This window comes from Limanda limanda, chromosome 8 (genome assembly GCF_963576545.1).
Source record: "Limanda limanda chromosome 8, fLimLim1.1, whole genome shotgun sequence".
Taxonomy (NCBI): domain Eukaryota; kingdom Metazoa; phylum Chordata; class Actinopteri; order Pleuronectiformes; family Pleuronectidae; genus Limanda; species Limanda limanda.
The window spans coordinates 16,012,045-16,024,905 of record NC_083643.1 but is presented as its reverse complement, the minus strand read 5'-3'; the positions used below and the strand labels follow the sequence as shown (position 1 = coordinate 16,024,905).

General features: G+C 40.7%; 2 protein-coding genes across 2 annotated transcripts; one reads left to right on the top strand and one right to left on the bottom strand.

Annotated features, from left to right (window-relative positions):
• The first annotated feature begins 574 nt into the window (after nucleotides 1-574).
• LOC133009385 (cholesterol side-chain cleavage enzyme, mitochondrial) lies at nucleotides 575-3,243 on the top strand. The gene is made up of 9 exons (XM_061076876.1): nucleotides 575-846; nucleotides 1,071-1,226; nucleotides 1,355-1,554; nucleotides 1,654-1,857; nucleotides 1,982-2,142; nucleotides 2,207-2,373; nucleotides 2,658-2,736; nucleotides 2,840-3,031; nucleotides 3,121-3,243. The coding sequence occupies exons 1-9, from the start codon at nucleotides 575-577 to the stop codon at nucleotides 3,241-3,243; spliced, it is 1,554 nt and encodes a 517-aa protein (XP_060932859.1).
• A 438-nt stretch (nucleotides 3,244-3,681) lies between these two features.
• On the bottom strand, nucleotides 3,682-12,577 carry ccdc33 (coiled-coil domain containing 33). Its single transcript, XM_061077224.1, has 10 exons — nucleotides 12,524-12,577; nucleotides 11,537-11,727; nucleotides 11,383-11,446; nucleotides 6,435-6,630; nucleotides 5,584-5,672; nucleotides 5,341-5,484; nucleotides 5,144-5,225; nucleotides 4,116-4,156; nucleotides 3,907-3,993; nucleotides 3,682-3,810 (listed from the first exon to the last, which is right to left on the bottom strand). The coding sequence occupies exons 1-10, from the start codon at nucleotides 12,575-12,577 to the stop codon at nucleotides 3,682-3,684; spliced, it is 1,077 nt and encodes a 358-aa protein (XP_060933207.1).
• Nucleotides 12,578-12,861: the final 284 nt, after the last annotated feature.

Here is a 12,861-nt window from a genome sequence, read left to right as displayed (position 1 = left end):
GGTCGCGGCTTGTCAGTAAGGTTTGATGGTGTCTCCCAAAGCCAGACCAGTTGAGATCTACTGCTCTACACTGTCAAGATCTCTATATCCTTCAACTTAGCTAACTATCTATATGGTAATTTTGGTTATAGTTATTAATATAATGGTTAATCAGAGTTCCAAATTTGTAGTTAGTACTTTTATGAGTATATATAATTTTAGTTATAATATTCAATACTGCAAGAGATGTGTGTCTCGTTCCTTGTTGTCAGAGTGGGATTGCAAAATTGCCATGATAGAGGGAAGGAAGGAATTAGCATTTATGTATTTTATCGCCTAGGTCTCCAACATTGCCAGGGCCGACCCTGACATGCCTTGTTGTGATCTTCAGTCCCCAAAGTGACTCAAACACATCAGAAGCAGCATCAGAATTGGATCTGCAAGGATTTTTTTTCTTCTTCCACAACAAAAACCTTGATAGGCGCAGCAAGGGGGTGTGTGAGTATTTAGATCAGCCTCCTTGTCCAGCCTATGTCCCTGGGAGAGCCGGAGTAGCTGCTGAAGGTAGAGCAGAGTGAGCCTTTCTGTTGGGAGGATGGCCAGATGGAGTGTGTGGCGCAGAACTGTGAAGCTGCCCCTGTCCTGCAGAGAAGGTCAGGCAACATTAGGCCTGCGCTGCAGCAGCAGTGTACCAGTGATCAAAAAGGTGTTCCCAGGGAGCGGCAGCGTCGTCAGGCCTTTCTGCGAGATTCCTGGGCGGTGGAAGAATGGAGTGGCCAACTTGTACAATTTCTGGAAACAAGATGGCTTCAGAAACCTTCACCGCATTATGGTGCAAAACTTCAACAAGTTTGGACCCATCTACAGGTATAAAAAGCAAGGCTGTTTGTATAAATGACTGCATAGTGTTCTCATATACTGTCTGTCATTAGTAAGAAACTATATTAAATGGCTGACGTGAGTGTATGCAATTTTCCTAGTCCAAATGCACTAGTTTTTATTCATGACGATTATCTGTGACCAACAATCCTCTGCAAGACAACCAGCTGCTATGTCATTTTCACCTCTCGTTTTCTCTTTGTGTATCTCAGAGAAAAAATAGGTAATTATGAAAGTGTAAATATCATCAATCCTGAGGATGCTGCCATCCTCTTCAAAGCTGAGGGCCATTATCCAAAAAGGCTGAATGTTGAAGCGTGGACAGCGTACAGGGACTACAGGAATCGCAAATATGGAGTTTTACTCAAGTATGTTGTATCATCACTTTCCCCTTCTAACTGTATAATTTCAGCTGTTGATATTTTGACGCATGTTTTATTAAATGCAATAAGACTGTCCCTGCTAGTTTTAAGTTAACGCCCATGTCTTTCCACAGGAATGGAGATGACTGGAGATCAAACCGAGTGGTTCTCAACAAGGAGGTTATCTCCCCCAAAATAATGGAAAACTTTGTTCCTTTGCTGGATGAAGTGGGACAGGATTTTGTGGCCAGAGTTCACAGGAAGATAAAGCAAAGTGGCCAAAACAAATGGACAACCGACATCTCTCAAGAGCTCTTTAAATTTGCACTAGAATGTAAGACTGGTATTTTTTAATCAATTGATATTTATATATTTTTCTCGTTGTGAAGGCTGGTGCCACTATTTTTCTCCTCACATCATTTCTCATCCACAGCGGTGAGCTCGGTGCTGTACGGCGAGCGTCTGGGTTTGATGCAGGACTACATCGACCCTGAAGCTCAACATTTCATTAACTGCATCACGCTCATGTTCAAGACGACCTCACCCATGCTATACATCCCCCCCGGTCTGCTGAGACTGGTTGGAGCCAAGGTGTGGCGGGACCACGTGGCGGCTTGGGATGGGATCTTCAACCAAGGTTAGACTCGGAGGACAATCAGGATGAACATTCATGTAGACAGCTTTGATATCATAGTGTTTTTAGTTAGGTCACTTGAAAACCACAATCTTTTCATTTCAATTACATCCCATTGTTGCCTCAGCGGACCGATGCATTCAAAACATCTACAGGCAGTCGCGACAGGAGACTGGAAATCAGCAGAAATACCCAGGGGTCCTAGCCAGACTTCTAATGCAGGACAAGCTCTCCATTGAGGACATCAAGGCCAGCGTCACTGAGCTGATGGCCGGAGGAGTAGATACGGTAAGAAGCAGATCATCGCTTTCCAGACTTTTTAAAACCACATAACCCTTTCTGTGTATTTCAGACTTCTATAACTCTGCTGTGGACGTTGTACGAACTGGCCAGGCACCCCAGCCTCCAGGAGGAGCTGAGGGCGGAGGTGGCAGCAGCTCAGGCTGAAAGCCAGGGAGACTTGAATGAAATGCTGAAGCGGATCCCCCTGGTTAAAGGAGCTCTGAAGGAAACACTGAGGTGATTGACATAGTTGCACAACAATTTTACTGCAGAGATAGAGGGCAGTGGATTTAAGATGCATTTTAAGACTTTGATTTCATTTTGGATGTATTCAACAATACATCATAGCATCATTTGTCACAAATATTTGGATAAAAGGCCCACTAATAAGATGGTGGATAAATATTTAACATTTGTAATAATACATTTTCCACTTCCACATACTATTGTTGCTCTGATATTGACTTTTTATCTGTTATCCACTGCCACAAAGTTAATAAATGTTCACTTTCATACGTCAGGATACACCCAGTCGCAGTGAGCTTGCAAAGATACATCGCAGAAGATGTCATCATTCAAAACTATCACATTCCAGCCGGGGTAAGAGACAGTCGGAATTAGAAATAATCTTTCAGATGTTTTTCTGATGTTTTCACTGTATTTCATGTTTTAAATTTGGTGTCCTTTTATGGTTTGTGTTTAGACTTTAGTTCAGTTGGGACTTTATGCAATGGGAAGAGACCCCAAGGTGTTTCCTCGTCCGGAGCAGTATAAGCCGTCCCGCTGGCTGAGGACGGAGATGCACTACTTCAGAAACCTCAGCTTCGGCTTTGGCCCCCGTCAATGTTTGGGACGCAGAATAGCAGAGACAGAGATGCAACTCTTCCTCATCCATGTGAGACACACAGAGAACGAAGAGCAGTTTCACACTGCTTTGTTGCACGTTTACACATCATATTGACCGTTTGCTTCATTTTGTTGCAGATGCTGGAGAACTTCAGGGTGGAGAAACAACGGCACGTGGACGTGCAGAGCACCTTCGAGCTAATCATCTTACCAGAGAAGCCTATTATTTTGACTCTGAAACCACTGCAAACGAGTCGGTAACACTGTATTTGTTACTCAACTTACTTACTTAACATTTTTTGAGTGTGATAAAGTCAGGTTAATTTTTGAAGATCTTTATCAAAAATGATTGTAAAGAACTTATAATGCAATACAATAAATATACTAAATACAATCTTCCAATCTGTTATGTTGACTGAAAGCAAGAATTAAGCATTAGGAAGGAAAACAGCATAAATGCCCATGTAGGAATTACCTCAGTAATTTGATAACTGGTGAATAAAGCAATTATATGAATTGTACTACCATTACTTAGTAATGATTGAAATGTGTAGTCTGTGAATTTCAGTACAATGTACTGACATGTACCTTTATTTCAAGTGTAAATTCCAAACAAAATCACAAATGAATAAAAAAGTTCATAAACCGTATTTATTATAAATATTATTTATTGTTAATTTGATTATTATTTCAATTTCTTCAACGGACTGAAGACACATTATGAAGGATTGTGGAGGATGATGTTCCGATGAAGCCGTGCCTTTGCTCATTTAGTTTAGTCAACATTTCCTGTTTCTGTTTCCCCCACACTTTAGAGTTCTCCTCCAGCTGTGACAGATGCAAACAAAAGGTGAAAAATGCAATAAAACAATAATGAAAAGGTGATTATTGATTAACTAATAATTTAGTTCCACAGTATCTCACCTGAGCCTCCAGTGTATGGACTCTTGCATCGGCCATCTCCATTTTATTAAGTAGACTCAGTCTCTCCTTGAGTGATACCTCTTTTGTCTGAGGGATACATGATATACATATATAAGATATAAGACAAAATTAAGATATTGTCATACATTCTAGTGGACATGGAGTCTTGATGCTGGGCTTGTATTTGAGCTCTGACTCCGTGGTTGTACCTGTGCTGTAATGACCTCTTCTGTTCTGCAGTCAGTCGAACCTACAGCACAGAGAGATGTGACAAGTGTGAATATACACCAACTGTACACCTTCATCCGTCATTCAATTATCCACTTCGGCCAATCATGCAATTTCTCTGAATGGTGTAAAAAACATTGAAACAGTCATTCAGTAAAGTGCTCAGCTCCACCGAGGCCCAACAGTCCCCAAATGAAACCAAATTTAAGTTCACTAGATCCAGCTTTTTATCTTTTTTTCACTAGATCCAGATTTTATCAGATTTTTATCTGGATCTGCACCAAATTGCACACACTCATAAATATCAGTCCCCTGAACATGACTGGTTATTTTTTTCATCGTGATCCATGAAATATTCTCAGAACTGAAAATGTTGGGAGGAAGAAACGCAATGTTGAAGAAAATTATTTCCTTGGCCCAAACTTCAACCTTTAAGTTTGAATAAAATCTGATTAATTTTTGCATAATCCTGCTGAAAGACCGGCAAAAACAATGTTTGGAGCTGACAGAACAACTGTAGCAGCTCAGATTACCATTCTTTACAGCATCACAGACTATAAACGTATCCACCATGAGGCGAATGGTCTAAATCCACAGAAGATCAAGATTATAGAGAAGCCTGGTCTAATGAATCTGAATCTCTGCTGAGGCACACCGATTGAAACAGCAGCGATAAACTCAAACCTGCCTTGTGTCCAAGGTGGTAATGGAGTAATGGTATGTCTGATGGCACCCTGAATACCGATGAATCCACGTTCGTGTGCCACAGCCTACTTGAGTATTGCTGCTGACCATATGCATCCTTTACAGTCACAGTATGATATTGCTCCACGTCACAAAGTAGAAGAAGCATGAGCATGAATATGTGTTTGGTGAACTTCAGTCACCAGACCTGAGTCCAACAGAACATTGATTCAGTCCTGATGACATGGAGCAGATTCCAGGAACCAAGACAGACGTGTTTCTACTGAGGTGCTTTGTGAGTGTGTATTTTCACCTTTACACTCACCTCTGTGCTTTTCAACCACCAGCCCCTTGTCAATACTTGGTCTGTTCTTCTCTCTGAGTTTACTCTCCATCTTCTCAATGACCTGGAAAATTGGGATAGCACAAATGAAACATTTATCCAGACAGAAGTGCTCCCCATTAAAAAATACTGTGTAAGAATCAATCAGTGCCGAAGAGACAATGCTGCTCACTATTCACCTTTTCCTGTTTTTTCACTGTTGTCTCCAAAGTGGCCATCTTTGCTGCGTAACTCTGATGCTGCAGATCTTCTTGCTGGTGCTGCTGCTGCTGGTGGTGCTGACCTCTGGTGAGTTTAATCAGCTCCTTCTCTCTGTGGTTCTTCTGCACAACATATAAGGGAAAGTAGGAAACAGTACAAATGCATCAACACAAACTGTTTGAATTGAATTTGTATTCTGAGAGTTTGTTGTATCTTCTAACCTTGATCAGCTCATCCTGCAGCTGTTGGATTCTGTCTCTCTGCGTCACCCCTTTACTGGTCTCACTGGCCAGCTTGAATTTGAGAGAAGCTTAAAAAAGAATAGCAGGACAAATCGTACTCTGAAGCATGAATCTGTGTAGAGATACACTTACGTCTGATTTGTGCCGATTCAATGAACTGGTTTTTGGAATTGTGTTAATTTGAGAAAAGTACATTGACAATAAATCAAATCTACGATGAGAGTTAACGTTAGATGTATAAACAATGGAACTATTTCATATTTTTGCATGGTGAGCATTTCAAGTTTGAGGCTTGGACATTTGAACGATAAATAATAAAAATACAGATTGATAAGTCTTGTAGTATAAGTACTTTGCTTCTGGAATGGACTGAAATGGACTGAAATGTTGGCCCTTTGCTCGGATGCCAGCAGAGAAACCTTCATGAGCGTCGTTTTCACTGAGGGTCACAAAATGTCCTTCAGGAGATAAGGGATGTATACCCGCGGAGCTTATCAGGGTCTGTGGCCTAAATGAGCTGCCTTATCACAAAATGGCACAGTCTGCATGGGCAGAGACACTCACAAGGATTAGCAAACACAAAGTGGGCCAGCCTCCACACCATTACTTTATCTGCCAATGAAATGCCTTTACAACACAGAGCGACGCTTTAGCAACCGCTGGCATGGAAGAAAACTGCATAACTTTTTTTAAGGGTATTTTGAATCTGAGCATTTTTATAAATTAGATGTCAACTATTGAAGAGCAGAAATAAAATTATTTATTTTGCATGGAATGGTAATGGATGGAAAACAAACTTGTTGAGTAATTACCTACATGTTGTGGCTCACCTATACGGTCAGCAATCTCAGCTTTGGTCATGACGGCGATGTCTGTGTCATCCAGCAGATCTCGGCCAAGGTCCTGGTGCAGAGACAGATCGGTGCGGAGCCGACTGTTTTCTGTCTCCAACGCCACCACCTGTGTCCTCAGTGCTATGATGTCTTCTGCCATCCGACTCACGGCCGAGCGATAGTTCTCCAACTCCTGATGGAGAAGTGTTGCCGGTCAGTCTCACACTAAGAGCTCAAAGGGGGATACTTGTTACATTGTAAACGGGTAATTTCATGCCTTGTTTTTGAATTCCCATTTTAGGCAAATCCCCTTCAGCTTCCCTCCAAGGTAATTTGTTATCAAACCTTGTCTATTTTGTTTCTTCAAATTTCAAGAATCAAACATGGCCAATGCCTAACAACTGAAAAACACAGTTTGGTTTTGTTGTTCTAGATCTCCACCTCTAGATGTCTCTTCAGCTCCATCTTTAAATCGAGGAGGATGTAGTCGACATGTCTGTGTACTGAGAGGATTTAAAAACAGCTCAGAGACAAACACATATCACATGTACAGTTCATCATGGTCTCAATAAATAATTGATTTCTTCTGGTTTCGGATAAGCACATAACATAAGAATTTACAAATAGGACGTATCTGAGCCTAAAAGAAAGATAATTAATCCATGAAGTGTTAATCAATTGTCTGAGGGTGAGCTACAATATGTTCAGACAGCAACTCCTCAAATCCAGAGGGACAATAACACCCTCTCCTGTGAAGGAGTTTGGCCACAGGAGCTTTAACTGAGGATTTTGCATAAATTGGGGCGCTGCATTCACAGAGCTTCCTATTGTGAAAACCCATTTGCTGAACTGTAGCAGGAAATGTTAAAGTCTTGCGGGGATTTCAGGGGCAAGACAGAAAAAAAAAAATCTTAAACATTCTTATGAAATGAAATGAAAGTATTTGATTTGATTCAGTCATCAACTCACATTAAACAATATGTATAAACAATTTAGAGTCTAAAGAAAGTGTAAACAATAATCCTATAGGGTAGGAGGGGATGTATATTCACAAAGTGAGATTATTTTACTGTACTATGTTGCAAAACCTAATGAAGAGAATTATAAAAAATAACTAAAGCTTTACATAATACATATATTGTATTGACTGAAAAGGCTCATGGAGAAATGCTTATATATATATATAAATGTCAAATGAAGCTAACCTCCAGTAGTAAACAAAGAAAAAAATTCATTTGAATCTACACGCTTTATTAACAATAATAATAATAATAATAATAATAATAATAATAATGATGATAATAATAATAACTAGGGCTACGTTGTAGCACTGGCGGGCCTGAGCACTCGCACGTTGGAGCATGTAGTGGTCGGTGGAGAGAGCGATCGATGACCAACAGACGTCTCTGCATTGCATGTGTTTTGCGCTCTGCGGCAGGGATAAACACTTCACTTCGTGCGTCCATCACGCGATGTGGATCCTTGCCTGCTTATTGCTCATTACGGTCCACGCTATCGCAATGTGAAAATTTCATGTAAATTGAATGATAGTTGTAAAACAAAGCTTACTTCCTGTTGCCAGTAGGTGGCGCCATCACTAATATTACGTACCGACATATAGATCTGCTCAAGCAGACGCTCTGATGTAGCGTGAGCAATTTTGTGTCAATTGGACAATGTTACCACAACTTGGTGCTGTTGCTACACACGTAGTTTGAGGAAAGTTGAACTCGAAAACCGAAGTTACAGCAATTTCGCCCTGAAAAAGCCCAAAATGGAAATGCAAATCCTTCAAAATACAATAGGGCCTCCCACCGCTCGGTGCTCGGGTTCTAATGAGAAAACAACAGCAACATTAGTTCTTTCAAACACATTCATGTTAATGTCATTATAGATTTCTCACAAAGTGAGAACTAAATATGTGTGATAAAGGAAGGTCAGTGTTTGATCGACAGCTGATCTCTGTGCAGAGCAGAAACGTCACCATGACGTACTTTGATCAACAAACATGGAGACAAAAGAAGTTAAAGATTTACACATAGAATCTAAATCACTGCTTTTAATGACTCTAGTCTATTTGAGTTTACAGAACTCAGCTCTGGATCTAGAACAATGAAGCCTAACTCCAGCATAGAGAGGCGAGCTGATGAACTTTGATGCCACTCCATTAATAATGCGCTTGATGAAAAGTCACAGTAATCTTATGTCTTCATTATCAATGTCTTGAGACCCATTTGATACAGTTTGACATGGTTGAGGTCAGTGGATGAGGAGGAATAAATCCAACTGTAAGACATGCAAAAAACAAGACATTTCCTGAAGCCACCAGGGGGCGCTGTGATTTTAAGTCATGATTTCTGTGTAGATGTCATCAGGCCGGGACTCTTGTCTTACATGTCTAGTTTGGACTCGATTGAACTAAATATGTCCGAGATACAGAACCTCGTGTTTTGATGGCGTTTAATCAAACTTTGATGCCACGCCACGGTCACACGGTGTGATGAAAAATCGATCTCTAAATCAGTTTCTATCTCCATCTTGTTGTGATGACACTGTAGTGGAAAATTATACTGTTCCTGTAGTGCCTGTAAGGTCAACACAGGTTACATTACATTACATTACATTACATTACAGGTTCAAATGTATCTGATCATAAGTTCTTCTGTTTTCATCTGCATCAAGTGACCTGGGTTCATATGAGTCATTGAATGTGTGTTTGTTCCCGAAACTTTCTCTAAAAATCTATTGTTGGAGATCGTGTCTAGACACTGTCTAGTCAAAGTTCCTGTTTCAAATGCTATATCTTAAGTTTCTTTATGATGTTATTGATGCTGTGATCAGATGATCTGCCTGTCCACGTGTGCTGTTCATGTGTTTGTGTAAAGTCCCTCTGAGTGTTTTGAGGAACTCAGGGGGGCTTCTTAACTGCCAGTTCCTGAGAGACTCTTTGCACTCTCAAGCAGACAGCCTTGCTCTCAGTTTGATTTGTGTCCGAGGCCTCGTAATAAAATACAGACTAACAGTTTGTTTGATTCACTCTTTATTCCTGACGACTACGTAAAATTGCCATAACAACACTCATCTAAATTTGAAGTTAATCTGATGAAAGCCCTGGGACAAATACGTCAAAGTAAAAATGTGGAATATGGCCAAAATGGCCACTAAATAGAAAATGGCGGGCTTCTTGTTGCGTTTTTCATAATGCCCCTTGAGACTTTTTTGTTTGTCTGTTCATGATTCACGTAGGCGACGATTTTTGTGAAGATCGGTCAAAGGGAAACCTAGGGGCTGCGTTCCAGGGAGCGCTGTTGAGCCATTTTGCCACACCCAATTCAAATTACTCCAGAATACTAAAATATCCGTAGACCTTGAATTTCCTGCAAAGTTTCATAACTTTTTGAGTATGTCTAGACCCTGAAAAAGCCCCCCAAAGGGAAATAATAAAAATCCTTACAGTTTCAATAGGGCCTCTCACCATTCGGTGCTCGGGCCCTAATAAATAAATAAATAAGCTTTATTTATACAGCACTTTTCAAAAAAAATTTACAAAGTGCTTTACAAAGTCAAAACAATATAAAATATTACAGGTCAGACGTGTTTTCACCATTTCCCCTTTGAATATCTCTTTTTATTCCCTTTTTGGTCTTTTTGTACAATAATCGATGAGTAGCTCTCGGATCCTGTGAATTGAAAAAAACGTTTGTACACAGTCTGGGATTGACTTATTTTGCTCTGAACATTGTTTGCACCATATTATAAATAATGTAAATCATCAAATTATTACAATTTATACTATGTTTCATTCTTTTAGAAACCACACTGTTGCAGAGTGCGGTTATCAAGGCTTCTCTTTAAGGTATGTGCCTGTTGTATGTCATTGTTCACATTCTTCTCCATCCAGTTGAATAGATAGAATTGAATTGAGAGCAGGGTCCTGCAGCGGGGTGACGTGGGGTGTGTGGGGGGTGTAGGGGTATATATCAGGGGATTCCAATCTAAGGATGGTGCGCTTGTTACTCCCGTGGGACACAATGGTGAAATTGAGCATCTAATTGAAAGGGAAGGCAGGAGGTGACAATCATGACTGTAGATGAGATGGTGTCTCTGTTAGACGGAGGGGTGTCCCCCACAGGCATGATGGGATAGACGGCTCCCTGTGATGAGTCTGTGTCCAAAATAAAGAAAGGAGTCTATGCATCTGTTGGTGAACACTCCCACTGCTCTCCAAGAGCAGCTAACCAAAGCTGCACTGAAGAATGAAGTTTAAATATTGGAATCTGTTATAAATACCATCATGCAGGTGCAGTGGTGTTATCCACGAATGTTTGCAGTTATAACCCAGATCTCATTCAATCCTCAAATCTGAACAGTATTGTGTGTCCATCCATCCATCCATCCATCCATCCATCCATACCACTATATCCTTTTAGGGTCTAGGAGGGAGCTCCAATCCCAGTTGATATTGGGTGAGAGGCTTGTCACACCCCTGACATGATGTTTGGACTGTGGGAGGAATACGGTGTACGCGATGAAAAACCCACACGAAAACAGGGAGAACATGCAAATACCGTCAAACGGAGATTAGGACCAGGAACCTTCTTGCTGTGAAGCTACAGTACCGACCACTCTTCAGTTCCATTCTTTAGGGCGACTATGTTAAAGAATTGATTGTGAAGAAAAGCTCACAACAATAGGAGAAAATGCCAGGATATTTAGTACAACAGTCTCAGACTTCAGCAGACGTTTAAACCACATCAACTTTACCCTCAATCCCTCTATGAAATGTTAATCTGATCCACGAGCTGCCATTTTGTGTCCCAGTATACAGTGGCAGTATAGTGCCTAATCTCACAAGGGTTTCCATGTCCCTGTTCACTAACTAATCCTGACAGTGGGGATTGCCTCACTGATTGATTAAGTTTATGTATTGATTATATCCATTCACCTTAGTTTGGAGGTCGTTGATCTCTGCCATGATGGGATCACCCTCAAAATCATGCAGTGGGGGTCTGAAGCAGGGACAAATTTAATAAAAGTGACTCACTTCGGTAAAATGTGTCCCTTTATGCAGAGGCTGTTTCTCACATGGTCTGTCTCACCGTTTATGTGGATGATGCACATGATATGTTTGGTTTATCTTGGGCTTGTTGGCCTGTGTAGCTTCTCTCCTCTGATGCTGTGGGGTTGCATTTTGGAGCTCAGCCTTCGCTTTGTTGTCGGGGCTCCGGTAACCAGGAAGGATCTGTGCCAGGGCATCATGAGATGGGAGATGATAACCATCCTTCTGAGGCTGCAGAGGAAATAATGTCTTCAGTGTCAAAAGCTGCGAGTAAAAAATCGTCTCAGGAATATTTTAACCCTAATGGTCTTCTTGTTTTCTTGCATGGACAGCCTCTTTATCCACTCAAACATACTTTTTTGATGTTGATACGGATATTTAATGTAAATTGCTTGCACATGATATGTGTGAAGCCCCTTTGTGACATAGGTAAAGTTTATCATGTTGGTACTTTCCTAAATATTAGGATTGAATAAGGTCAAATGAAAGGAAAAATACTAAAAAGAAAAAACAATATAATTATTATTAATACACAACAGGAAGTAAAGTAAATGTTATGTAAACACAAGGGTTAGATACACAACAGAAACAACACAGGCAAACAACAACATGTTCGAGAAGCAAACTGCTCAGCAATCTCCAATAACCATGTGGGAGGACAAATGCTCTATGGTAGCATTAAACACACCAGCCCTGTTTTTACAGAAAATTAAAGCTTTTATCCCAAAAATGTTGTAGCTCTGACCTCACATCACTCACTGTGTTTCTATGTAGCCTGTTCCTCCTCTTCATCTCCGGGATATAAAGGCTGTTACGTTGCCATGCACACAGTACGCACTTTATATCTAGAGAGCTCTTAGTCAATAGTCCTTGAAGTATGAGCCTTGCATATACAATGCACACTGTCAGTGGTCGTGGTTGCCAGGTAGCACGGAGTCAAAGAAACGATGTGAAACAGAGTCATTATCTATTATCTTCCCACAGGCTCTCGTTCTAACACAAATACCTCAACTCAGTCAGAGCCTACCTTCACTGCAGCTGCACGGCTGCTCAGAGATTTAGTCTTTTTGGAGGCCTTCATCGAACAGAAAATGTCAGAGTCCTCTTTAGGAAGAAATACACACCACACTGATGTGTGGGTGTGGACGATCCACCTGTAACCACAACAGAAACCATAGCAGCATTTTCAGACCCATGAGGAAAAGATTTGTGTTGTGTATCAAACGTCGTATCGGGTTTCATATTCAAGAGTTGATGTACAGGCTGCAGAGATGGAAAAGATACTTGCACTTGTATAGGACATAATCAGGTTGTAAACATTTAAAATACACATTTAAATTGTGTATTTCATTATATAATATGTGT

Excerpts from the sequence above, each read along its gene's own strand:
- LOC133009385 (XM_061076876.1), top strand. The coding sequence starts at position 575 with ATGGCCAGATGGAGTGTGTGGCGCAGAACTGTGAAGCTGCCCCTGTCC. Across the intron at positions 1,858-1,981 it reads GGATGGGATCTTCAACCAAG|CGGACCGATGCATTCAAAAC; the intron begins GTTAGACTCGGA and ends TTGTTGCCTCAG. Across the intron at positions 2,374-2,657 it reads GCTCTGAAGGAAACACTGAG|GATACACCCAGTCGCAGTGA; the intron begins GTGATTGACATA and ends TTCATACGTCAG.
- ccdc33 (XM_061077224.1), bottom strand. The coding sequence starts at position 12,577 with ATGAAGGCCTCCAAAAAGACTAAATCTCTGAGCAGCCGTGCAGCTGCA. Across the intron at positions 5,485-5,583 it reads TGCAGGATGAGCTGATCAAG|AAGAACCACAGAGAGAAGGA; the intron begins GTTAGAAGATAC and ends TATGTTGTGCAG. Across the intron at positions 5,226-5,340 it reads CAGTGAAAAAACAGGAAAAG|GTCATTGAGAAGATGGAGAG; the intron begins GTGAATAGTGAG and ends CCAATTTTCCAG.